At 42.9% G+C, this 26,186-nt stretch overlaps 1 protein-coding gene and 1 long non-coding RNA gene across 7 annotated transcripts in view; one reads left to right on the top strand and one right to left on the bottom strand.

Annotated features, from left to right (window-relative positions):
• Positions 1-5,602: 5,602 nt before the first annotated feature.
• Positions 5,603-6,633, bottom strand: LOC139062537 (uncharacterized). The gene is made up of 2 exons (XR_011516079.1): positions 6,495-6,633; positions 5,603-5,786 (listed from the first exon to the last, which is right to left on the bottom strand). It is a non-coding gene; the product is annotated as an uncharacterized lncRNA (long non-coding RNA).
• A 248-nt stretch (positions 6,634-6,881) lies between these two features.
• Positions 6,882-26,186, top strand: part of LOC107396759 (WD repeat-containing protein 76) — a 79,775-nt gene continuing 60,470 nt past the window's right edge. For 5 of the 6 annotated variants that reach the window (XR_011516072.1, XR_011516071.1, XR_011516070.1 and 2 more), the window contains exons 1-10: positions 6,882-6,997; positions 7,212-7,754; positions 8,484-8,577; positions 8,959-9,051; positions 15,098-15,153; positions 15,556-15,673; positions 15,784-15,885; positions 16,029-16,066; positions 16,150-16,303; positions 16,767-16,925. Coding sequence is in view for 3 of the 6 variants with exons in the window: in XM_070543632.1 (XP_070399733.1) it covers positions 7,660-7,754; positions 8,484-8,577; positions 8,959-9,051; positions 15,098-15,153; positions 15,556-15,673; positions 15,784-15,885; positions 16,029-16,066; positions 16,150-16,303; positions 16,767-16,925 (909 nt within the window). In the remaining 3 variants the exon portion in view is untranslated. Of the gene's footprint in view, positions 6,998-7,211; positions 7,755-8,483; positions 8,578-8,958; positions 9,052-11,229; positions 11,543-15,097; positions 15,154-15,555; positions 15,674-15,783; positions 15,886-16,028; positions 16,067-16,149; positions 16,304-16,766; positions 16,926-26,186 lie in introns of those variants that run through there. The other variant, XM_070543633.1, reaches the window with a different exon arrangement.

Genomic DNA, 26,186 nt, shown 5'->3' with positions numbered 1-26,186 from the left:
CATTTCTGTAAGTCTTTGGTTGTATGTGCATGTGTGAGCATGAGAGAGGGAGTGTGTGACTGTGTTTGTGTATGACTGTATATGTCAGGTGGGGCCTTTAACTCCTCCCCTCTCCTGGGACTTCTTTTTATGATATAGATCTTCGCCTCCCCTCCCCCTGCCACACCTGGTGTGGAGTGCGGTGCCTTGGTCTGCCTGAGTGTTTGTGGCTCCCGGGTCAGGGGGTTTAAGATTTTTGGCATCTGCCTGTTCAATCCCGGTGGCTGCCTGGTGGGGTCTGGGTCCCTGGGCTCTGCTGGGTCCCCGGCGGGGGTGGTCGCCCCTGGGTCCCGGGTCGCTGGGTCCCGGGCTCGGTCGGCTAGGGGGTGGGAGGCTGCGGGCGGGCCTGTGGGCTTTCTGGTGATATCTCCAGGGGCTCTGCTGGCTGCTGGTTGTTGCCCCCCCGGGGCGACCCTCTGTGCCTCTCGACGGGGGCGGGGGCCTTTCTGGTTGCAGTCTCCTTGGGGTTCCTGTGTTCTGGGGCAGCACCTGGATCTCTGGGACTTGGGGCTCCCCCCCCCCCCCCCCCGTCTCCTACACATCTTTGGGGGCGGATCTGTGGTCCCTCACACTCTCTATTGGACGCTCCTATAGAGAAACCTTACATATACAAGCGTGTGTACACACACAGGTGCTCACATGGTGCTCTCATAAGTATGGGCTTGGGCACGTTCAACACATGTCTTAAGGCTGTCGTTGCCACTAAATGCACTGTGATTTATTATTGTGGGATTGTTCAGTTAAACAATGTTGATTTTATATTTCACCATCAGGTTGATGCGGTGATAGCTTGCTCCTGATGTATTGTTGTGTGTCCCATTTTTTCTTCTTCTATTCTTTCTCTTTCTGCAGGTCTAGAAGCAGACTCTTGTTAATTATTGTTTATTTTTGTGGAACCCCCCCACCCCCACCCCCTTCCCCCCTGTCCCCCCACCTTTTGTCTTTTCCTTTCTCTTTCACCTCTGACTCCGTGTCTGGTTGGAATTACAAAGCATTCAAAAACAACAACAATAAAGTTTTAAGTATCAGGCGTGACATTAAAAGCAGACGCTTTGATGCTCCACCTGAGAGTAAATCTGTAAGGCTTGTTACCAGCATTCAGACATCAATTCTGTTTACAGGACACGGTAAAAAAAAAAAAAAAGAAAGTGTGGGGATTGCCTGTGGTGTCCCCCAGGGGTCAGTATTAGGACCTGCGCTATATATATATATATATATATATATATATATATATATATATATATATATATATATATATATATATGACATTTTTCAAGTCTGTAAAACTCTGAAGATGATCTTATTTGCTGATGATACAAATTTGTTCTACTCTGGAAATGATCCCAAGAAATAATTAAAATTATCAATAAAGAATTAAGTAAACTAAAAAAATGGATCCCCGCCTGATTGCCCATTGACCGCTGGAGATAAGCACCACCCCCCACCCCCGCTCGACCCTACATGGACAAAGCGGGTTCAGACAATGGATGGATGGACGGATGGATAGATAGAAAAAACTAAGGTAATGACTTTTGGCAATTGTAAAAACAAAACAGAAGTATGTATAAAGATTGATGATGAAAAAATTGAGAATGTAAGTGAAATCAAATTTTTGGGTGTGATACTAGATAAGAAACTCAGTTGGAAGCCCCACATTAGACACATACAAACCAAAGCAGCAAAAAAACATTGCACTTATAAATAAAATGAAGCAACTTTGGACTGTAAATCACTCCATATTCTGTATGGTTAATTAGTTCTGCCATATTTCACTTACTGTATTGGGGAAACAATTATAAAAATGCACTACACCCACTATCAGTATTGCACAAGAGGGTAATACGTGTCATTCATAAAGTTGGGTTTCTGGATCATACAAATTCTTTGTTTTACAGTCAAAATACATAAAACTTCAAGACCGGGTTCATTATCAAACAGCTCAAATCATGTTTAAAGCTTGTAAGCACTTATTGCCACCTTATATTCAAAAGCTCTTCAACCAGAGTGATGAAGGATATAATTTACAAAGGACTAAAAATTTTAAAATGCCTAGAGTAAGAATCACTAAAAGGAGTTTTTGTGTATCAGTATGTAGAGTGAAGCTGTGGAATGGGCTGCAGGAAATACACAAACAGTGTCCAAATATAAACAAATTTGAATCACTGTATAAAAATATGATAATTAATGGATATGAAAACGAGGTTCTCTGAGGTTCTGGAAACTATGATATTATCATTATTATTTTGCTGTTGTTGATGTTATTATTGTCATTCTTATTATTATTACTATCACTATACAAAGTATATATACAAAATTCTCTCATTAGTAGCTGCATATATATGTATATTAATATGTATGTATGTATGTATAGATGGTAATTTGTAAAGGTAAATTAGTAATGTGAGACAAGGGGGTGGGATTGCATAAGCACTTGCTTTTTCTTACTCCCTTTGGACAAAGACTTCTTTTTTGTTGGTATATCTTTTTTTTCTACTATGTTAGTTAATTTTTAAAAATATTTTGTCTTATGTTCAAAATTAACGTTTCAATAAATCAAGCATGTTTCTTGGAGCTGCATTTGCACATCTCTGCCAGGTGGTGACGACAAATAAACCAAAAATCTGTCCCAAGGTTCTGCTGTCAATCAACAACATAATACGCTCATTGGCTACGTTCTGTCTTGGACGGCCTCCAAGGTTCAGCTGCTAGCCAATGAGGTCCCAGGAACTGTGTTTCAAATATTTATTTGTTCAAATATTTAATATTTATAACTGGAATATTTGTTCCTCCCTTTCCCACTGCAGTTAGTCCTGTCCTGCAACCCTGTTTTTGCAGCTTAGTGAAGCCAACCATCACTAACCTGGGGGTGGTTTTGGACCCAGAGATGCGGATGGACTCCCACATTAGCCAGGTGGTTAGATCCTGCTTTTCCCGGCTTCGCCAGCTACCAAAGATGAAGTCCATCCTGAAAGACGTGTCATATTTTCTCCCCAAGCTGGACCTGACCGTCATGTATCGGTCCAAAATAGTGTGATGATATTGTGTTTTTTGTACATAACAGACTTTTTAACAGACAAATTTGTCGCATTCTCCTACACCTCTTCACGGGCTCGCCACAGTAAATATTATATTTGGCAAGAGATAAACTTTATTGTATTTATCCTAGTGGATCTATAATTAAACGGGTAAACTAGTATTAGCACATCCAACATCAAAGAAAGTAAAATGTTACTATCAGGAGAGGGAGAATGTTTTAGTGGTTAGCAGCAGTGTGCTAGCCGATGGCCCCCTCCATGAGGCCACCACAGCTCAGCAGAACATCGTTGTAGCTTCTTCTGGGGAGAAAAACACTTGGAGAAAAAATAAAGTTAACAGCTGAAATAGCAGGAAATAATACAGTTAAAGAGCAGATTGTAGAAGAAAGAAACCCCTGGGTTAAACTGGTCTGTCTACTGCATAATGCTGAACTCTAACATGTGTCCTCAGGGAAGGACCTGATTGGTGTCCAGAACCTGTTGAAGAAGCACCAGGCTCTGCAGGCTGAGATCACAGGTCATGAACCTCGCATCAAGGCTGTCACCCAGAAAGGAGAGACCATGGTGGAGGAAGGTAGAGCAGGTCTGGTCCTGACATGTTTCTGAGGTGTCTGCAGGTTCTGGCTCACTTTTTTTGGGTCCAGGTCACTTCGCTGGTGAGGAGGTGAAGACTAAGCTGTCAGAGCTTCATGGACGCTGGGACACGCTAAAGGCCAAGGCGTCCCAGAGGAGGCAGGACCTGGAGGACTCTCTGCAGGCCCAGCAGTACTTTGCGGATGCTAATGAGGCCGAGTCCTGGATGAGGGAGAAGGAGCCCATCGTTGGAAGTCCAGACTAAGGGAAAGACGAGGACTTGGCCGAGGTATGGAAGTCCCTTCCTGAGAAACTCCAATCGCTTTTCTTTGCTCTCTTTCCAGTCCTTCATAATTAGTGTTTCTGTATTTGTCATTTCCTTCGGTTGTCTACCAGACATCGTTGCTCGTTTGAGCGTCTCATGGGTTAGGGGTAGAAGTGCTGGCCTCGCACAGGAAGTGATGACAAACGTGTTCCCGGCGCTCTTATTTCAAACGGTTTACAAGCTGTGATGTGTGTTCCCGCTGCAGAGCAGCCATGACACGTGGCAGCCGGCAGAAGGCTCACGCTTTTCCACTAAACACCCGCAGAGCTGCGTCTGCGGTGAACTGAGCAGGGTTTGTTTTACAGTGGCGGATCCGATTGGACCATCGCTGCGAGAAAGCTCCACTTGTGTCAGACGAGCTGAAGGTTCTGATGTTCTGCTCCACAGGCTCTCCTGAAGAAGCACGAGGCCCTGATGTCGGACCTGTCGGCTTATGGCAGCAGCATCCAGGCCCTGAAGGAGCAGGCCCAGTCCTGCAGGGTGAGTTCAGAGCCCTCGGCCCGTCAGAACATTCTTATCCACCACGTTCTAACACCAGACCTGTTAACCCGACAGCAACAAGATAATCAGCAGGTGCTTTTGTCCTGCAGGACCTGAAGGCCAACGAGTCCCGCCTGAGGGACATCAACAAGGTGGCATCTGAACTGGAGTCAGAAGGTCTGATGGCTGAGGAGGCTCCTATGGTTCAGGCTCAGGTGAGCGTCACCTGTCTGCAGCAGCTGGTCCCTCTCACTTCCTGGTTTGTTAACTCTGCTCGTCTCTGTTTGTAGCAACAAGAACATCTGGGTTCTGCTCCTGGAAAGGTGCATGTTGTCCTCCGCCTCAACCAGAACCAGACGTGGTGTTTATGTTACCACTCATTTGTTTGTTTGTTTGTTTGTTTACAGGACGAAGCCGACTCTTAACACGGCGTCACCCTGGAAGGTGAGTTCATTCAGCTGATCAGAGGTCACCTCTGATGGCAGCAGTCACGGCCGACCGTGCTGACATCACACAGGAATTCAGGTGACCCGGCAGGCACCAGGTGCTGGTGAAAGTGGGGACATGTCAGCTGGTTGCCATGGCTACAGTTATCTTTATGCATCTGTATGACTGCTGACTGGTGTGTGTTTCCTGTGACCTTTGACCTCAGACCGTACGGTTGGGCGTTCAGACGACGGCTAACTTTAATTCCATCAAGGTAAGAGGAAGCTCTTCCCTTCCTGTCTGAGCGATCCGTCTCCAGGTTTCCTCGTCCGGCGTCCAGCCCGCTGGCGTCCACCTTCATCTCATCTCACTTCATTTATAGTGCAATACTTTCACATTATCATTTTCCCACACTTCTGTATACCTGTATTTTGTTGTTTTTCAATAAAGAATGACAAATTATTTAAGTTTGGTTTTTGTTGCACACAAATATATATCTGTAAAAAATATCTTCAAAGCTAATGTTTACATAACAAGTATGATTGGGTTTTGCAATACGGCACTCAAGTTTATTTTAGTAAGATTTTCAAACCAAGTAAAGTTAGTAAAGAACACATTTCTATTGTCTGCTAAGAAACTGTTGGGATTTAAAATGGGCCTGTTGTACAAATAACTTGTAAATGATTATTCCTCACTTTTGTCTTAACCAAAGAAATTCCAGTAATTGAGCAAAAACATTTATTTTTAACACTACATTTTATAAAACAGGGCACAGTGTCGGCACATGTATGTATGTCGATGGTCCGCCCCAACCGAACCAGGAGACACAGACGTCAGGGAGGCCAAGGTTGTCTCTGCAGCTCTCTGGGCACCACGCCTCACTCAGCTGTCCCCAATGATCCAAATGGCTATGGAGGAAAAAAAATTTAATAAAAGAATGAAACTTAAAAACTCCCAAACCTCATGTCATATTTACTAATCAGCTATGGCTGATTTATTGTTTGGATCACAGTGAGTTACACTAATTCTAATATATTTTTATTTCTATTATACATACATACTTTTTAACTGTTATTTTCACATGACTGTTATCAGGCTCTTGTTCTGGTTCTGATGATAACTCTGTGTCTTCCAGTAAGTTATCTTGTGCTTACTTCATCTGTATAATGTCTCTTTACTTTTGGTAAATTGTACTGAGTCCAGAATAAAGGCTAGCTGGCTGTACAAGATACAATCAAGTATTACGTTTTGGAAATATATGAAACACCGCCAGCATCTGTTAGAGCCTGTGGCGGGGTGCTGAGGGCCGGCTCCAGCCCAGGAATGAGCTCTACACGCCGGCCGGGAGGGTTTGAAACACCGCCATCCTCTCCTCTGCTGGCTGTTCATTCTGTTATGGTTACCGGTGCTTGTGTTGCAATGTTAAACGCTTGGTCTCGGATTTTGTAAGAAAGATAATAAAATGTCCCCCCAAAATACGACTTAAATATATTTTCTCTTCTTCATGATACATTTAATGGCTGGTGCGACTCAGGAGTGATAGCGCCGAAAAAAACTGTACTGAAAACTTGCTCAAAGCAAAATGTATTCATTACGGAAATAAATTATAAACTTACCGATTTAAAACTTTTTTAATACAGGTACTTCTCACGAACAGGCGCAGAAAACCTCCACCTAAACTCCGTGTGAGGTTCAGGTCGATGGGTGTTCCAGTTAGCTCCGGTTGGGTTGAAGCTAGGTGGCTACATCCGTTAGCTCGGCTCCCACCTCCGCTTTAGCTTTGGGTTAGCCAGGGTTAGCTTCAGGTTAGCTCGTAGCTAGTTCGCCTGGGTGTCGTCACTCGAGCCCAGCCTTACAGCCACACCCTCAGCGCCTCCTCTCTTCCCTTTTATGGAATTGTCTGGGCTGGACGGAACCTGTGACACGGTCAAAATGGCGGTGGTGGACACCTCCCATTATGGACAGATAACGTGTTATTGAAGCCTATGGAATCGAATTGTCCAGTATATGTACAGTCTATGCTCCCGAGGCACCAGTGCGACGGTCCTCTCTGAGACGCCCCGTGGCTCCCAAACGCCTTTGTTACTCTCCGGTCATAACAGAAAATAGCAAAAAGAAAGTACGTGAAACTGGACGATTTCGCTCCACGTCAAGGCCACTTTTCAGCATGTTTTAGTTGGCTTCCATCTTCAACACACTGAATGGGGTGTGCTGGAGCAATGAAACAACTAAAACATGCTGGATAGCAGCCCTCAAGGACTGGAGTGGAATAGACTTTCCATATGTGGTTGTTTTTGATTTTTTTTTTCACCACCAAATTTTTCTCTCAATAGAAAACAAAATCCCCCATAGAAAAGAATGCTGAGAAAAAGCAGGTAAAGGATGAAGATGCCACCAAGAACAGTGTTGTGGAACCTAGTAGCTGAAAACACTAATCGATTTAATCGATTATAATCGATTATTAAAATAGTTAACAACTTTTTTAGTCATCGATTAGTTGTTTAATAATCATATTTTACCGCATAAAGTCTATTTTTTACCACAATCTGACATCGGTTACAAGCTGTTAAATTTGCCGCCAGTGTGTGGCAGTAATGAGCCACTGATCTACCAGTGGAGCCGTAGAAGAAGAAATGAGCCAATGGGTGCCCTCGGTTTTCATGACGTATCACGTTACTGACGCTCATCTTGCTGTGAGAAAATGGCGGAACAAGAGGAAATACGGAAGAAAAATAGAAGCGACAAAACTGAAGAGAAACCCCGGACAAAAACCTCACGAGTATGGGAGCACATTTGAGACGAAAGCATGTGGGGGCTGATGCAGCAGAGGAAGAGCACCGCGGTCAAGTGAGCCGTCATTTGGAAGAGCCAGCCCGGTAAGTAACAGAAAATAAACAAGCTGGACTTAGTGTTTTAGCTGAGTTCGTTATAGTGGATGTTAAACATGTTTTTTTGCCGCGTCAGTCTGCGGTGTTCTACTTCTGATTGACTAGATGCAATCGTGAATCTCCTCCGTGTTGTGTATCATGCGCTTGCCAAATTTAGCACGTCTGTTTATAAGAATGTTCTCGTTAAGAGAAAAACGGCACAAACCCATAACTATGTTCCTCATTCAAAAAAGGACAACTCCGCGGAGAAAAATATACAGACAAGCTGTGTCCAGGTGAATATAACGCGGCATAGTTGTACACTTTCAATTTTTAAATACAGGAGAAATTCAGAAAAAGTCATTTTTTTACTATTAAAAGGCTGTTTTACTATCTAACGCTGTAAAACGCCTCACAACACATTTTTATCATGTTTCTTAAACAGTATTACACAAAATAAACATTTTTCACATTTCTCTGGCTAATTTAAACACTCCCGACTCAAAGTAAAAACCTCATGAGCTTCTTACTTAGAGCTTTTTAATAGTAAAAATGTTTTACTTTTTTTCTGAATATCTCCTGTTGCGGGCTATTTTGTAGAACGTAACCCTCAAAATAAATGATCACTGTATATTGTTAATTAATTCAAATAATATAATATTGATTTAGTGTTGTAGTGTGTGTGCTGCTTTATTTTATATGTGTACTTATTTCAGTCTATTTGTGTTTCTTATGCAGAAAAAAACAAGCAACGATGGACAACTACATGGGGAAGAAGACACTCACCCCCCAGCAATTCATACCACTTACAAACTCTATTCTAAACATGCTGGTAAAAGACATGAGGCCACTATCCATGGTGGAAGGAGCAGGCTTCCAGCTAATGCTAAAAATTATTCTGGACTGATATTTTGCACTGTTTAGCTCATTTTATACTGCTGACTGTGTTCATGTGCAATAAAATAGATTGCAGTCAACTGCACAATTCTCTTATGTTTTTTTGTTCTTAACTGAAATGCATCCATCACTTGTATAGGTTAAATAGCTAAACAATAACAAACCGATTAATCGATTAATCGAAAAAATAATCGACAGATTAATCGATTATGAAAATAATCGTTAGTTGCAGCCCTATAAAAGTATAAGTACAGAAACACTGCTCTGTCTTTGTGCTTGGAGGTTTGTGTGTAATGTTTTCGTTTTGGCCTGACAGAATGGTTACGGAGGGCTTTCTGAGTATGAACTGAAGCGCCTGGAGAACATCAAACAGAACCAAGCTTTTCTGTCTTCTATCAACCTGCTCCAGGTAGGCTTGTGGGTTTGGCTCTTTTACTCACCTCAGCCCTAAACTTTAAACTTGTGTGTGACTAAATTACCTAAAGGTGGATATTGTATTTCATCGCTTATCCAAGATCTGGTTGCAGGGGTATCGGTTCTAGCAGGAAAAGTTAGACACGCCTCTTCCCAGTGACACTATCCAGCTGCTCCCGGGAATCCAGAGCAACTGACGAGCCAGAAAGGATATAAAATCCTGTCAGGAAATCAAACAGGAGGCAGACACTCCACACAGTGGTCCCTCGTTTACCGTGGGGCTTACGTGTATTTATTAGTTTTCCCCTGAACTAATTGACGAATGTTTTTCCTCTCAAAACATGAATGCTGATTATTTTACGGCAATAGCAGCACCATGAAGACGATTAAACAACCAGATGTGCCACTCTGTGCGCTCTGTTCGGGTTCAGCAGTCCACTCCTGTCCTGCTCGCTGTAGGGTTGTCACGGTGTGAAAGTTTGACCTCACGGTTATTGTGACCAAAATTGTCACGGTTTTCGGTATTATCACGGTATTTTTTTAAACGCGTTACATTTTCAGACAACTAAATAAATCCTGTATATCAGGAAAATACTGTCGTCAGTTTGTGTCTAAATTTTGCCTAAAATGTGTTATTTTGTAATTATGTTGTTTATTTGTTTACATTTTTCCCTTTTAGTCTTTAAAATACCAATATTTGCCCATAACTTCTTATTTTTTGTCTGTTTGATGTCATCATTTAAAAAATATTAGACCAGATGATACTCAGTACTCAAGTAGCCTCCTAATCAGATACTTTTTTACCCTTACTTGAGTAATAAACCCTATATCAGGAAAATATCATCCTCGGTTTGTGTCCTTCCAGTGAGCTTTGCAGATGTGGGAAAATGTCATCAGGCAGTAATCATTGTTAAATTCATAATTATTCTCGGAGAGAGACCAACTCTTATCTGCCCCTGGGAGCCCCGTAATGCATAGCGTCATTTCAACATGGGGGTGTCCGCGACACGGTTTATATGCAGGTAGCGGCGCTGCGGCAGCTTTATATAGCGACTCGTTGCATTCACCCTCAACCCAAATCCTCGGATCACGTATTTTAGCTAAAATGCTAACGTTAGCTTGCCTTGCGTTGACTGTAGAGTTGTGGGTGATGGTCACACAGATGTGTCATGAGATTTGAAGCGTTGCTGCCTTTCACAGACACTTTTTCTGCATGTGCTGCAAACAGGATAGCCGTCTTCTATCAACTGTCCCTCGGCATTCTTCAAATATCTAAAATATGCCCGTACTTCCCACTTTGTCTTCTTTGAGGGATAATAAATGCCCTCCTGAGCACTGCCGTCTCCTCCTTTGGCCATTATTTCAGCTTTAGCTTCAAGAAAGTTTTGGTTGTAAACAACAAAGCGCGCATGTGCCGCCGGCAACTTCAGCAGATGATACGGTGGCTGGTAAGGGTCACCGCGCCTACACCGCAGCCACGGTAAACCCACAGAGATAATATATGTTTTGAAAACAAGACGGTTATTATTATTGTCAACTTTTTTACCGGGGTGTACCACTACACCGGTTTCCGTGACAATACTAGCTCGCTGCTATCACTGTAACTTTTAAAACCAAGCGAGACCCTGGATGTGGACTCGCCAAGCAAAAACTTTTCAGATTGTCACATTTAATGTTTCTCCTCCCAGCCATGGACATTTTAGACATAAGTTGTCCAACTGTTACTGGCATACTGTTCAATCAGCGGCCAGCTTGACTGTTATTGGTGCTTTTCTGGTCTAATCCCGCTGTCCCAATATCTGATTATTTCCGTTTGGCTTTTCCATTTTCTGATTGGATTTTCATTAATGTCTATTTGTTGTCGCCTTATGTTTACCATCGGGTGGGGGAACCACGTCACAGGGAGGGACTACTGTACTCTAACTTTTTTCAGTGTGGACGAGCTGCAGCTCTCCCTGGATAATGGAGCTTCTCGCCTTTTCTCTAAAGCAGTGGTTCCCAAACTTATTTAGCCGCGCACCCCCTTCTATGTCCCGACCATGTTGACGCACAGCCCAGCCCCACATCAGGGCATGGCTATATATATATATATATATATATATATAAATATATATATATATATATATATATATATATTAGGGCCGGGACTTTAACGCTTTAATTACGATTAATTAGAAAAAATTAACGCATTTAATCGCAGCTTGCATTTCAAGCACGGCGGAACCTTTGTCATTGCACTTTTTCCTCGTAGACCGAATATCACTGACGCACACTACAATGCACAGTGGCTAATGGCTACTAAAACGAAATAAACAGAAAGAAGTTGCCTTGCTTGGACTGATGCAGGATTTAGGAAACACGTCCGCCTCTTAACTTGGAAAAAAAACTTCCAGACAACAACGGAGTCCGTGTCGCGGACATTTTTCTGAGATCGTCTCTGCTGCGGCTGCCCGCCCGGTGGCACCGGGAACTTTACAAAAGTTGCGGTAAGCTATATTTTTAACATTTACGTAACATCTGTGCAGCGCTGAAAGCATCAGACAGAATAATTCTTTGCCCTAACAGTAGTTTATGAAAGTAGTCAGACAAAAGCGAGGCACCTGGCTGCCGCTGGGAGAATGTTCCGTGTTCTCACTACTCTGTAAACAATCACAAACAACGTGTCTTACAGTTGAAAACAGAAGTTTAAGTTAAAACAGAAACACTCTGAAACTTTTCTGATGATTTTCTAAACAATTCTGTCGGGGAATTCTATTTTTCTGAGACGAGTCTCTGTCTAAACATCGCATGCATTACTATCATTAAGCAGCGAGGTGTGTTGAAGTTGTCGTCAGCTAAGGGGCGGATGCTTACGTGTATCAGGGGCAGCGAGGAACGAGGAAGTTGTGATCAGGCTGGAGATCACACCAGATTCGCTGCAGCAGGCGTGAATCTGCGGGTCTGCAGCATCCCCTTCTTAACGTGACAGAAGAACTTCCCATGTAAGGAAGGTTCGCTCACCTGTTCGTCAGATCATTATTTCCTCGCCATGATCTTTTATCATCCCATCAACCTCCAGTCATCCAACTGGAACCAGTTAGTGTTCCTGATCATTCTCAGAATATGCCATGCCTGCTCTGGTGTTAAAAGTTAGTACATTTAAGTCCTAGATCATATTTGTGCCTGTTCTACTGTCATTTTGAAGGATTATTATTTATGTGTTTTTACTGCATTATGAGTAGAAATGCTAATAAAAACTCCCAATTATACAAACAAGTGAAACTGGAAAAATTAGAATCTGGTGCAAAGTCAAATTTATTTCAGTCATTCAACTAGACAGAGAGACTATTTAAAGGCTCAGGAACCATTTGCAGGTGTTTTCTATTAGTAATTATAAATTTTAGTTGATTTGGGTTTTGTTTCATATCACACAGTGACATGTGAATAATTAAAATGCATTTTTTTATTAAAAGCTTTAGTTTACGGTAATAACCATGCCTAATGTTTGATTCTCTATCTCATAATTTAATTAAAAGTTTTACTTTGAGAGCGCATTTTCCTGAACGATTAAAATGCGATTAATTGAGATTAATTAATTACAAAGCCTGTAATTAATTAGATTAATTTTTTTAATCAAGTCCCAGCCCTAATATATATATATCAGACATCACGCTAAACCAGGGGTCGGCACCCTGTTCCCATCAAAGAGCCATTTTTACCCGTTTCCCACAGTAAAGAAAACACCGCAGCAGCCGCGGCGTTGTGGGCGGGGCCTACCCTCAGACAGCAGAGCGCTGCTCACAACAGGTGACAGCAGCCGGTACCGGTCGCTCGGGTACGTCAAAGCTATCTTTCATAAGAAGATAATCAATAAAACGATTTATATAAAATGGATCCAGAAGTTGTAGCCCATCTCTGCCTACAATATTTTGATATTTTTCACCCTGTTGGTGGTTTTACTGAGCAGGTGCCACTTTTGTCATACGTTTCTTTTTAAAACATGTTTAAACTGTTCAGAATACAAATCCAGGCTCTGTCACGTTTGATTGTTGTAATTAAAGTAAACTTTGTAGGTGGGGAAGGTCAGAAATGGATCTGATCATTTTGTTTTTCCCTCATTTACAGTGACGGAGATAACGGCGCAGTGCGCCTGGCTCTGGTGTTAATCAAGTTAAATTTGATCTCTTTGTAACAATTTTCACAAGAAAACAGAACAGTTAAAAGCAGGGCTTGTGTTGTGTTGACCGGACAGTTCCCGTATTTGGCCGTTTATTTTGACGGAGAAAGAATAGAAAGAAATACCCCGACGCATGCAGACGAACTGACATTTTATTCGTTTCGCAAATCGCAGATGTAGCTAAATCACTCAAGGAAAGATTCCCATCTGAACATCTGAGCTGGACACTGCTCAGCGCAGCTCACTGTTAGCGCATACATAAGGTGCACCGCGAGCTGAAGATGTGGAGAGGGGCTTGGAGCGCATTGCAGAACCAGAGCGCATGCGGGAAGATTCCTTCCACTGAAGCGAGAGTTTTCCAAACCCGGTCTCTCAGAGAGACTTGTCACTTCGAAAATGTTCCCTGATTATGAAACTTTGGCTGAATTGTGCTTGTTCCTGTCTCCAATGTGGCGTCTGAGGAGAATCCCAGAATCTCACATCCTCTTCAGCTCAGAAAGCGCCTATGATTACGCACAAGCGTGACGCGTCAACCCGGTCTCACAGTAAGACCGGGTTGGACCTGTTCAGGTTTACGCAGACAATCTTTACATTTAGAATTGTCATACAGATGTAAAATTTATGCAGTAAAATATAAAGCATTTTATTTAAATATCCATTCATTATTTTACAAGCACAGAGAGCCACATCAGATGGATGGAAGAGGCGCATGCGGCTCCAGAGCCGCGGGTTGCCGACCCCTGAGCTAGGGCATATGCGAAGGACACACACACACACCACACACACACACACTCACACACACACACACACACACACACACACACACACACAAGCAAATTATACTTGTTTTCAATTACATTTATTGGGCCCACTTACATTTTCTTAAGCCCACCCACAAATGAGTTTCTGGCTACGCTAATGGTGACTTTTGACAGACTTCTCTGAGCTCCGCAGCCATTACTTTTCACCTCGCGCACCCCTGGGGGTGCGCGCACCACACTTTGGGAATCTCTGCTCTAAAGCCTGGCCACCTGGTTCCAGAATCTTGCTCGTTTCTTGACCATTGATGAGGTTTGGAGGTTGGTGGGCCAGTAAATCAAGACGAGGTTTCCCCCAGTGCTTTATAAGCCTGGCGGCCCACCAGGCCTAAGCGTCATGCCACGCCCCCCTCCCCGACCCTACCGTGTCCACTGACACGAATGGCGCAACAAAACTAGAGCCTTCCATCAGCTGATACTGGTGAGAAACAGCAGTGGAACGTGTGCAACCCCGCCCCGCTCTCACAGAGGAGCGCTGCGGGATGGAGTGCGCAACCCCCACCCCCCATGGCCAAATCCGCCAGCCTTAACTCGTTTTCTGGCGGAAACCTCTCAAGAGCTTTGCCGTTTTGCTCTGTTCATTTTTTGTCACTGCGGACTTCATTAGTGAAGATGCCCGGATGTGTCGATCCATCTCTTGTATCATTGCACCATCGCTAGCAAATCAAATGCCATGACACGTAAACTCCTCAACTGGAGATGGGCTCACTCCTAACCTGGAACAAGCATTCCACTCTTTTCCAGTTAAGTACCATTGCCTCTGGTTTGGAAGAGTGAACTCTCATCCCAGCTGCGGCGTACTCAATTGCTAACCTCTTTAGAGTCTGTAAGTTGTGGATTGAAGACTGCAGATCCTGTCCATGAAGACCACAAATGGGATCGGAAACCAGAGGAAGTCCTCGTGGAATCCATCTTACGCTGGGAACAAGTTTTACTTGGAGCCAAAAATGAATCCAAACAGAATCAGTAGAAATAAATACTCATCTTTATTGAGAAGAGTCCAGTCATGTTGGTCTGTGGTTGTTTATGATCTTTTTATTGTGTCTAATGTTTTCCTTTATTTGAAGGCAACAGAAGACCTGAAGCGGTCAACACGACGAAAGTGTTCACAGAAGGGGCTGAGGTACGATCATCCCAAATGGTGCATCATAGGAGGGTTCATTCACTAGCAAAAGGAATTAATTATCCTACCAAGCTAACAAAAATACAATTATTTTTGAGGGTTTAATCATTGCTGCAAGTGCTGAACGGTCTGGTTCAAAACCATAGGCCCACCCCAGTGCATGTTGGTCCTACAGCTGCTCTCATCTTCATACATTTGTGTCCTTTGGTCTAGTTGGCTAAAATAAATCATGATACCAAAGTGCTTTTCAGATAGGATCCAAAGTAGAGTCGTTACACAAACTAGTTCCAAACAAAAAGCCGAAACTTGAGGCTGTCATTAAACCCACCTTTTACCTTTTTATTATACTAAAATATCTGCCTTTTTAAAATCCTACAATTGTATAATTATTTGCGGTTGCAGGTCTCAGCCTTCTGTGAAGGAAGTGCTGCCAGTTCGTAAATCCCAGCGCCTCCAAAACAAAGCAGCAGAAGTATGGACACTTCCTCCTGAACCCAGAGGGACGCTGGTCTTTGAAGAGGTATCAAATCTCACGTCCTGCCTTCTTTAAGCACATCTGTAATTAGTCTCTCTTTTTGTTTATTTTGTACTTTTCCTTTTGCTGATTTGACTCGATTTCTTGCTTTAAAGTCTCATCGAGACAAGAAGCCTGCTGGTCCTCTACTCATGGATGCAATAAACATGGAAGAAGATTTCAGTCTGCCTTCAGAGCTTCTGGAGCTCTGCTCTGAGGTAGGACTTATAACAATCCTACACCCCTGATTCAACTCGTGTCTCCTCACAAAATTGTTGAATCCAAAGATTTTGATCATCAACTTAAAAGTCGGATGTATTTTTGTTCTTCAGATGATTCAATATTTTATTTTTTGTATCAGGACACAAAAGAGAGAACGACCAAACTCAGTCTGAACAAGTAAGAGCAGTTTGGTTTTATTTTAACTGTTCAGGTTATTGTTTCATGTAAATGACCAGGAAGTTCCTCACGTCTGAACACAGGTACAGCTCCGCTCTGAAGAAGATGACGATAACCGCCAACAGCGTGGCAAAGGTGGTGAAAGATCGGATCTTCTCTGCAGCTTTTCACCCCTGCAGCAGCAGCCTGCTGCTGGCTGCTGGAGACAAGTTGGGAAAAGTGGGATTGTGGAATTTGGTGAGTTATCTCAGGCCTTTCACCACTAGATGGCAGAAGTAGATCTTACGATCATTATCCTGATTTAAACCTTAATGTTAGTGTTTTATGGGCCATTCCCATCTGTACCGGGTCGGCCCGGGCCGGGTAGCCCCAGTCGGCCCCAGCCTGGCCCGGTTGATTCCACACATCCTTGTCTTAAGCCCATGTGGGCTGATTCTACCCACCAATCAGAGCTCTAATGGAAGGTGTGAATTTGCTGTCAGCAGTGGGTGTGTTGGCCCTGGTCGGCCTGAAGCAGACCCCCTCGAGAAGAGGGCTGAGAATGAGCCTTGGTTGGCCCGGAAAAATACCAGGCCACCCAGATATGTAAACAACCTACGCTACCCGGCCCGGCCGACCCGGTACAGATGGGAAAGGCCCATTAGAGAAGGTCCACTGGTTATGATGATGATGATGTCACAACTAACCTCTGTTCTGTTAGGGCGCTGATTGGGGCGATGATGGCGTTCTGCTCTTTGAACCTCACACCCGTCCAGTGGGCTGCATGGCGTTCTCCACCGTTCATCCCAGCCAGCTGCTCATCCTCAGCTATGATGGATCTCTGCGCTGCATGGATGTGGAGAAGGCCGTCTTTGATGACGTATGTCAGTCATTAAAATCTCTTGTTCTTTAGGCCGTCTTAACATTTTAACGGGGTTCTTTAGTGGTTATATCTTTTATTTTTTGGCTTATTTAAATGTTGCAGATGAAACGCCTTTCTGTATCAGACGGCTCAGTAAATATAAAACGTGGTTTTCATGTGTCGTTTAATGAGGAAACATTATTTACAGTCCCAAAGTTCTTTTTCTAATGCAGATGTTTTGCTGAATGATCCAAATTACAGCCAAACAAACTCCTCATCTTAACTGTCAACCACGTTATTTGTAAAGCCGAGACATTTTTCCAGCCACACCCAGGCCTGAGTGCAGTCAGATTTGTAGAATTGGGAAATCCCTTCAGTGCAACTTGTCTCACTGAATAAAGGTGGCTGAACATCTCTAAACGTAAACTTCAGGACTGGCTTTGTTCAAAATAAGGTCAGAGGTCACGATTCGACAAAAAATACAAAACTTCTGCGTTTAAACAAAAAAAAAGGCTCATCTCGCATTTGCCAGGCTCCCCTGGACTTTAGGGTGAATATTCTGTTGACTGACAAGACCCAAGCAGAACTTTCTGGAAGGTGCGTGTCCTGTTCATGTGGGACTAAACACACCATCAGTCAGACATGGTGGTGCCAGCGTTATGGTCTGGGACTATTGTGCTGCTTAAGAACCTGGTGATATGATGGAACCATGAAATCTCTTCTGGAGCAGAAGATCCTAAAGGCTGACCTTTGATCTTAGAGAGGTAGTTTATGCTTGAATGAAAAACATTTCTCCACATCAGTGTGAGACCCATTACCAGAAACAGCTGAAGTTTCATTCATCCATCCATTCTCATCCACACATCCGGGGTCAGGTCGCAGGGACAGCAGCCTAAACAGAGAGACCCAGACTTCCCTCTCCCCACCCACTTGGGCCAGCTCCTCTGGGGGAATCTCAAGGCGTTCCCTGGTCAGCTGAGAATGCCAGAGCCTCTCATTGTGGAGGAGCAGCTGGTCTACTCCACGCCCCTCCCAGATGACCAAGTTTCTCACCCTATCTCTGAGAGTACCCAGACTCCCTTCAGAGAAAACTAATTTTGGCCGCTTGTATCTGTGATCTTGTTCTTTCGGTCACTACCCAAAGCTCGTGACTAGGGTTGTCACGGTATGAAAATTTAACCTCACGGTCATTGTGACCAAAATTATCACGGTTTTCGGTATTATCGCGGTATTTTTTAAACGGTGTTGCATATGTTCAGAAAGCATTGTTCTACACAAACTGAAATAGGAAAATATTATCGTCCTCGGTTTGTGTCCTTCAAGTTAACATGATATCATATCATTGCAGATTAGGATAAATGTCATCAAGCAGTAACCATTATTAAATTCATAATAATAGGGTGAGCAGTGGCGACCAACTCATCTGCGCCATGGGAGCCATAATGCATAACATCATTTTAATATGGGGGTGTCCGTGACACGGTTTAAATGCTGGCAGAGGACGCTGCGGCTGCAGTATATAGTGACTCGTTGCATTCTCCCTCAGCCAAAAGTCCTCACGTCATGCATTTAAGCTAAAATGCTAATGTTAACTTACCTTACACTGGCTGTAGAGACGTGGGTTATGGTCACGCAGATGTGCCATTAGATTCGAAGTGTTGCTGCCTTTTGCAGACACTTGTTTCCTGCACGTTCTGCAAACGGGATAGCAGTCTTCTATTAACTGTCCCTCAGCATTTTTCAGAAATCCAAAATATGCCCATACTTCCGATTTAGTCTTCTTTGAGGGCTGATGGATGTCCTGGGCGCTGCCGTCTCTGCCTTCGGCCATTATTTCAGCTTCAAAGTTTTGGTTGCAAACTAAAAAGTGCGTGTGTGCGGGAACTTCAGCAGAAGCGACGGTGGCTGGTAAGGGTCACCGCGCCTAAACCGCGGCCACGGTAAACCCACCGAGATAATTTAGTTTTTTAAAAACTGGACGGTTATTTTTATTGTCAACTTTTTTACCGGTGTTTACCGCTTTACCGGTTACCGTGACAACCCTACTCGTGACCACAGGTGAGGGTAGGAACATGGCTCGACCGGTAAGTCGAGAACTTTGCCTTCTGGCTAAGCTTTCTCTCCACCACAACAGACCGGTACAACGCCTGCACCACTGCAGACTCGGTACCAATCCGCCTATCGATCTCGCGCTCCATTTTTCCCTCACTCGTGAACAAGACCCAGAGAAGCTTAAACTCCTCCACCTGAGGCAGGACCTCGTCCCTGACCCGGGGAAGGTATTCTACCCTTTTCCAACTCAAGACCATGGCCTCAGATTTAGAGGAGCTGATTCTCATCCCAGCTGCTTCACAACAGCTGTGAACCGCTCTAGCAAAAGCTGAAGATCACGTTCTGATGAAGCCAACAGGACCACATCATCTGCAAAACGGGATATATATATATATATATATATATATATATATATATATATATATAAAGATTTAAAAAAAATAAGATTAAATTTTTTTTAAATGAGAAAAAAATAAACATTGAGAAAAACAATGTAAAGCAGAGACAATCCTCAGGCCACCAAAAAGGATCCCCTTAACACCTTGGCTGTGTCTAGTCCTGTCCATAAAAGTTCTGAACAAAATCTGTGACAAAGGGCAGCCTTGGTGGAGTCCAGCTCTCACCAGGAACGAGCCCAACTTACTGCCGACAATGAGACCAAGCTCTGACACCAGTCAGACGGGCAAGGCAGCTTTATTTATAAAGCACATTTCATACACAGAGGCAATTCAATGTGCTTTCCATTAGCAAGGACATTAAAATCATTGTGACTGTTACGTCCCCGACAGGAGATGTTAAAATGTGAAGGAGGGGGTAACATAAGAAATACGACAGTGGCGTTTAAAATGGGTTTAACTGTGATAAAAGGTTCTAAAAACAAGAGCAAACAGATGGCGAGCATTATTAAAATAATGCAAAACGAAAAATTCACTATAAGGTTAACAATTAAAAGACAAATTATCAACTATATAAAACACCTGGTTAAAACTTTATTAAAAGTTTTACCTAAACTGAAGGTGTTTTAAAAACACAACGACGTTGATAAAAGTCTAAAAACTAAATCCGAGTTAACCTTAAAACACAGTCAACACTAGGTGACATGCACAAAAGATCCATGTGGATCACTCAGAGTTAAAACTATAAGTTAAAACTCATCACAACGACGGGGTTAGACCAAACGAAACCTGGAGGACAGCAGAACCCCTGCACTGCTGCCTCTCAGTCTGCTGAAGGCACAGCCTTTTTATCCCAGGTGTGGCTCATCAGGAGGATTCAGTTCAGCTGTGCTCCTCAGCAGCCTGGAAGAGAGGAGGAGGAGGGGCGGTGTCCAGTCACCCACCAGAGCTGGGTGATCCTCAAATCAAATCAAATCAACTTTATTTGTAGAGCGCTTTCACATGGCCAGAATGGACAAACAAAGCGCTGTACATCAATAAAATGCCACACAATAGGACAGAGATATGACCATTAAAATACATTAAAAAATCCATTAAAATACACTAAAAAATCCCTGTAAAATACTGTAATAAATCCTATAAAAATACAATAAGAAATCCATTTTAAAATACAGTACAAAAACCTGAGTGCCAGTTCACATTCCATATCCGGCCTACTTCCCCCAACTTCAACGTCCAAAAGCCAGCGAGAACAGATGTGTTTTCAGTCTTCCTTTAAAGGTTTCTAATGACGTGGCCTGTTTTACATCAGCTGGCAGCTCATTCCAGAGACTTGGTCCAAGTACTAACAAAGCTCGACTACCACGAGACTTCAGGCTATACCTAGGCACAGTTAGTAATCTCTGGTCAGCTGACCTAAGGGAACGCACCGGGACATGCTGGTGGATGACATCGGAAAGATATTTAGGAGCCCCTGTGTTTAACGCCTTGAACACAAACAGGAGGACCTTAAACCTGATGCGATAAAAAACAGGGAGCCAATGCAAGGCACATAGGACTGGTGTTATATGTTCAGACCTCCTGGTAGATGTTAACAACCGGGCTGCAGAGTTCTGAACCTGGCTGCTTTTTCCCTCTTCAGGCTGGCAGCCGTGACAGTGACATAAAATACAATTTAAAAATTAAAAAGAAATAAAGTTAAAGGGTGAGCAAATAAAGTGCAGAACGTGCAGAATAAGAACATTTATTTATAGGCTGATTTTCAATTTTGATTTATAAGTTACTAGAGTTGGGGCACCTTTTAGGTCATGAGGAAGCTGATTCCATCTGTGAGCAGCATAGTAGCTAAAAGCAGCTTCACCCTGTTTGGTTCTGACCCGAGGTTCTACCAGCTGACTGTTTCCTAAGTATCTCAGAGCCCTGCTGGGCGTCTATACTTGGAGGAGATCTGACATGTATTCTGGCCATGAGTGATTTATAAACTAGTAGAAGCACTTTGAAATGGATTCTGTAGTTTACTGGTAACCAGTGTAGAGATCTAAGAACAGGAGTGATGTGCTCGGTTCTCTTGAGCCCCATTCCCATCTGTACCGGGTCGGCCCGGGCCGGGTAGTGTAGGTTGTTTACATATCTGGGTGGCCTGGTATTTTTCCGGGCCAACCAAGGCTCATTCTTGGCCCTCTTCCCGAGGGGTACTGCTTCAGGCCGACCAGGGCCAACACACCCACTGCTGACAGCAATTCACACCTTCCATTAGAGCAAGCCTCTGATTGGTGGGTAGAATCAGCCCATTCACACCTTCCATTAGAGCAAGCCTCTGATTGGTGGGTAGAATCAGGCCACATGGGCTTAAGACAAGGATGTGTGGAATCAACCGGGCCAGGCTGGGGCCGACTGGGGCTACCCGGCCCGGGCCAACCCGGTACAGATGGGAATGGCCCATTGGTTCCTGTTAAGACTCTAGCAGCAGCGTTCTGAATAAGCTGCCGTTGCTTCACAGCTTTTTTGGGGAAGACCAGTCAAAAGACTGTTGCAATAGTCCAGCCTGCTGGAGATGAACACATTAACGAGTTTCCCCAGGTCTGGTCTGGACATAGATGAAGATGATAAAACGCTGATCTAGTTATTGCCTTAATCATGTGACCAGTGAAGCTCAAGTCTAAATCAATCATGACACCAAGATTTTTAACCCGAGTCTTTGTCTTTATCCTTCTGGAGCCAAGTTGAGTAATAACCTCCATCTTATCCTGATTGTTTCCAAAGAAAATAATTCGTCTTGTCTTTGTTTAACTGGAGGAAGTTTGATTGCATCCAATCCTTAAAGAGCAAGTAACGTCTAAATTAACTTTTTTTTGCTGATGAACTGTATAAATGAGTGTCTAATAGTGTTTTAAATGTGTGCATTCTTTATTTTAGCATTTTGGTGCATTTTCTTTAAAAATTAAAAATTCTGTCTAAAAACCACAGTAATGCGCCACCTTCAGCTGAAAACATAGAATTTGAGTCATTTTGAATAAATTTTAGCCAATTGCTAAAGAGTAAAGTACTACGTAAACCAGTAGAGTACTACGTAGCAGCTCCGTGCCAAAGTTATAAAAGCAACGAGCGTCTCGGCCACGCCCTGTGGCGAGTGGGAGTTGGATTTGCAAGTGAGCGTAGGAGGTCAGCGGTAGTTCAGCATTAGCATATAGCATTAGCATTTCCTAGTCTTAGCATATCTTTTAGTGTTATAAATACTTATTTAGTGTTAGATTTGGCTGTTGGATATTGTAGTTTAGTTAGTGTTTGGCTGTTAGTGTAATTGGGAAAGTATTTCGGGTTTAGTGCTCCATATCGTCTTAGTATTGGTGAGTAGGTGTAGTGTAGTATGCTTGCGGTGACTCTGTGGGCATTTTACCCGCGATTCTGCATGTCTCCGTTTGAAGAGGGAGGCTGCCCACCGTGGCTCTTCCGCGATTTAGATGCAGCCCACCGACTCTGCTCCCCCACCACGGCGGGCTCCAGTCTGAGGTGAGTCAGCTAAATAAACGTTTTAACATCTTCTAAAGACAATTCCCTACCTAAATGCAAAGTCTGAGAGACGTGGTTCACTTCCTTTAGCTAGTCAGTCGGCAATTCTGCAACAGTGGCTCTAACTGACGCAGCACTAGTTGACAGACAGCATTACAGCGTGAAATCCAGCTTGTGAACAGGTTCTGTAAGGAATTCTGTTCAGGAGGTCGCATTTCAGGCTCTCCACATCATATGTGACTGACTTTTACGTTATAATGATCACACACTAGGAATGTTATAAAGCGCCTATATAGGAGATTATTTTGTATATTATCTGACTTTATAAACTCCCAACAACAATGTGCTTCTATTTTTTTTTCAGGCTAAATCTACCCAAGACACTGGCTGTCAGACTGATTTAGCTGCAAGAATGCACTTGTCCAGGCTGACGTGAAACCTTCCCTGTAGCAAAGGTGAATTATTTTTAATAATCTTCTATGTAAACATTTTATTATTACCTTCTAGTTTTAATTTATTTTACAGATTATTGTTACACGTGATTTTATGCTCTTTTAAACATTTATAAATGTGCTGCTTCTTTGTTTTTACATAGCCAGTCAGAATGGAGTTCACAGCCGCAGTGTGTCTGGTGACCCACAGGGACCATGATGAAAATTCATCTTCCAGAAAGTCCCAGAGCAGCGGCCACACCCCCTGAAAAGACCAAGGTGTGAGGTGTCTGCTGTTGATTCCAGCTTCCACCTCAGTGACAGTGCAAGCTCAGTGACTTTTCAACAAAAGGTGATGCCAATAACTTTTACTCTGATCCTAGACAAAGAGTGTGATTGATAAGATACAAAAACTGGTGTCATCAGAGGGTCGATTCAAAAACCTGAGAGAGGCTCTGAAGAAGTAAGCATGCATGCTCTTCTACCCATGTTCGATATGCACACCTGTACAGCTGAGTCTAATATAATCTGCATGTTTTCCATAGTTGTGACCCTCCTTGCGGTGGAGGGACTATGTCTCTCACCTGGCCAGGGAACGCCTTGGGATTCCCCCGGAGGAGCTGGCCCAAGTGGCTGGGGAGAGGGAAGTCTGGGCCTCTCGCCTTAGGCTGCTGCCCCCGCAACCCGACTCCGGATAAGCGGATGAAAATGGATGGATGGATGGATGGATGGATGGTACATTTAAATAATCTTGTCAACAGATCAGTTATAGATTTCTTTTTAGTTGGATTACTCTGTTTCATAGCTGAATTTACATCTTAGTTTACTATTTTCTTTTAAATTGCCACAATTATGATTAGATTTCATCATTTAAATGTAACGTTTTATACTTAGACTTGACTCTAAATATTTTGAAATGGATTTTTTATTCAAAAATTCCTCATTCATGTTTTTCCACAATACATTTTTATTTGATATCAGGTTTGATTTAGAAAATTAAGCTTAACTTTATATTTTTTTCATCATTTTACTTTATAAATTAATGATCTTATCCTTTTCGATTAAAAAATTGCTTTTATTTTAAATTTTCCAAACATTTATTCCCAACATTCTCCTCTCTGCTTATTTTTAAAAAAGCACTACTCATGTCTGATTTGAATGGATGGGTGATGAGCGAGCTTCTGCATAAAGACTGAAGATGCAACACAGGAACTGAGTGATGCTTGTTGGATGAGGGGAAACAAGTAAAACACACAGTGGAGTGCCCCTGGATTATAAACTCTTCATCATTTAAAGTGCAATTTGCTTTCATTCCTTAAAAAGGAACTCAAATCAAACAGGAATGGGTTTAATCCAGAGGATTTAAGGGGAAAAGCGACTGGACATATTCTAGTGAAACTGTGATTATATTTTAATACTTTGCTGACTTTATTCCCCTGGTGGGCACCATGTTGTAAATACAGTACAGTCACCAGGCAGAGTATGTAGCAAACGACACCAGTTTTGAGCCACTTGGAAGTTAGATCCCCAGCTTCAGCAGTCGAGACAGTTTAAAACCGTTTTTATGGTTAATCCTCTCTGGCCAGTGCATTATGGGTTTTGCCTTAATCATGAACCACAGAAGTATGTAAACTATTTTTGTTCTAACTTGCCAATGAAGCGTAAATATTGGCCGTGTACAGTAAAGTGTGCAGGCAGGCCGATGCATCTCCTAACATGCAAACAAAGACAAACGTGTTATTATCCTCATGATTGTCGGGCTCTGTAATGACTCTCCTGTGTACGACACTCAAAATCCTGGAGAACCACTTATGAGTGCAACACATTTTGTAATCTGTTGATCCCATTGTGCTAGCAGGAGCTATACAGTGGCATTATTGTGCTTCTTCTTGAAATATTTCTATGTATTTTTACAGGCTTTGTAAAGAAACACACCTAAAGCTTAAGTGGCAGGCATGTACCACTTCAACGTGTTCAGATATATAAACGGTACGTGTGTTGAAACTTAAACCCCACCTTTGCACCTGGACCTTTATCCTCTTATGGGCACATCAGACGTTTGCAGTCAGCAATACCCGGTGTCATGATTTATCTTTCAGTATATTTCCACAGCTTGAGTAGTATTTCCAGTTTTGTATAAGAGTGTATTCTTTCCTGATTACCTCTTGTTAATAAATCTATTCTTTCTCAGGGGGCTGAACGTTTCTGTGTGTTTTTATGAGTTTTTTTGGTGCTTTGTTCATGTAAAAAAGTCTGAAGTCAGACTGAATTTTTTTAAATATTTGCTTCCAACAAAAAAGACGTAAGTTTGAAAAAAAAAATAGCTTTTTAAAGTTTTAAAAGTTTTTTTTTTAACCTAACTTGCTTTTTACTAATTTAACAATGTTTTAAAACAAGATAGTTTGTTAAACAGGCTGTTTTACTCTACTTACTGGTGGATCTCTTAGATAAACTCGTCAAGCATCTCTCATGTCATGCGTGGAGTCTTTGATGAATTTAACATGGGAACTAGGCAATTTCTGTTTTCTTTTAGCAAAACGTGTCACACTGTGAGTTAGGGGGGGAGGGGGGTGTTAGGACCCAAGATGCAGACCAAGGATGGCACAAGGCAGGAGTAGTGAAAACGTAAAAATCCTTCATTTAGGGGTCAATCCAAAGGGCTGGAAGGCAAAAACCAAAAATCCAAGAATAAAAACCCTGGGAATATCCAAAAACACAAGAGACCTAGAGAAATTCGAAATACCTAGAGAGGAGGCGAGACAATGCTGACACAAACAATGGACCGACAAACAAACTGAGACGCAGACAGGGTTATATACACAAGGGCTGGGTGATTAGGGAATTCTGCGCAGGTGAGACCAATAAACAGAGGAGGAGCACAACGGAGCAGG

This window comes from Nothobranchius furzeri, chromosome 13 (genome assembly GCF_043380555.1).
Source record: "Nothobranchius furzeri strain GRZ-AD chromosome 13, NfurGRZ-RIMD1, whole genome shotgun sequence".
Classification (NCBI taxonomy): domain Eukaryota; kingdom Metazoa; phylum Chordata; class Actinopteri; order Cyprinodontiformes; family Nothobranchiidae; genus Nothobranchius; species Nothobranchius furzeri.
Note: the sequence above shows the minus strand (reverse complement) of the source record. Positions and strands in the feature narration are given on the sequence as shown.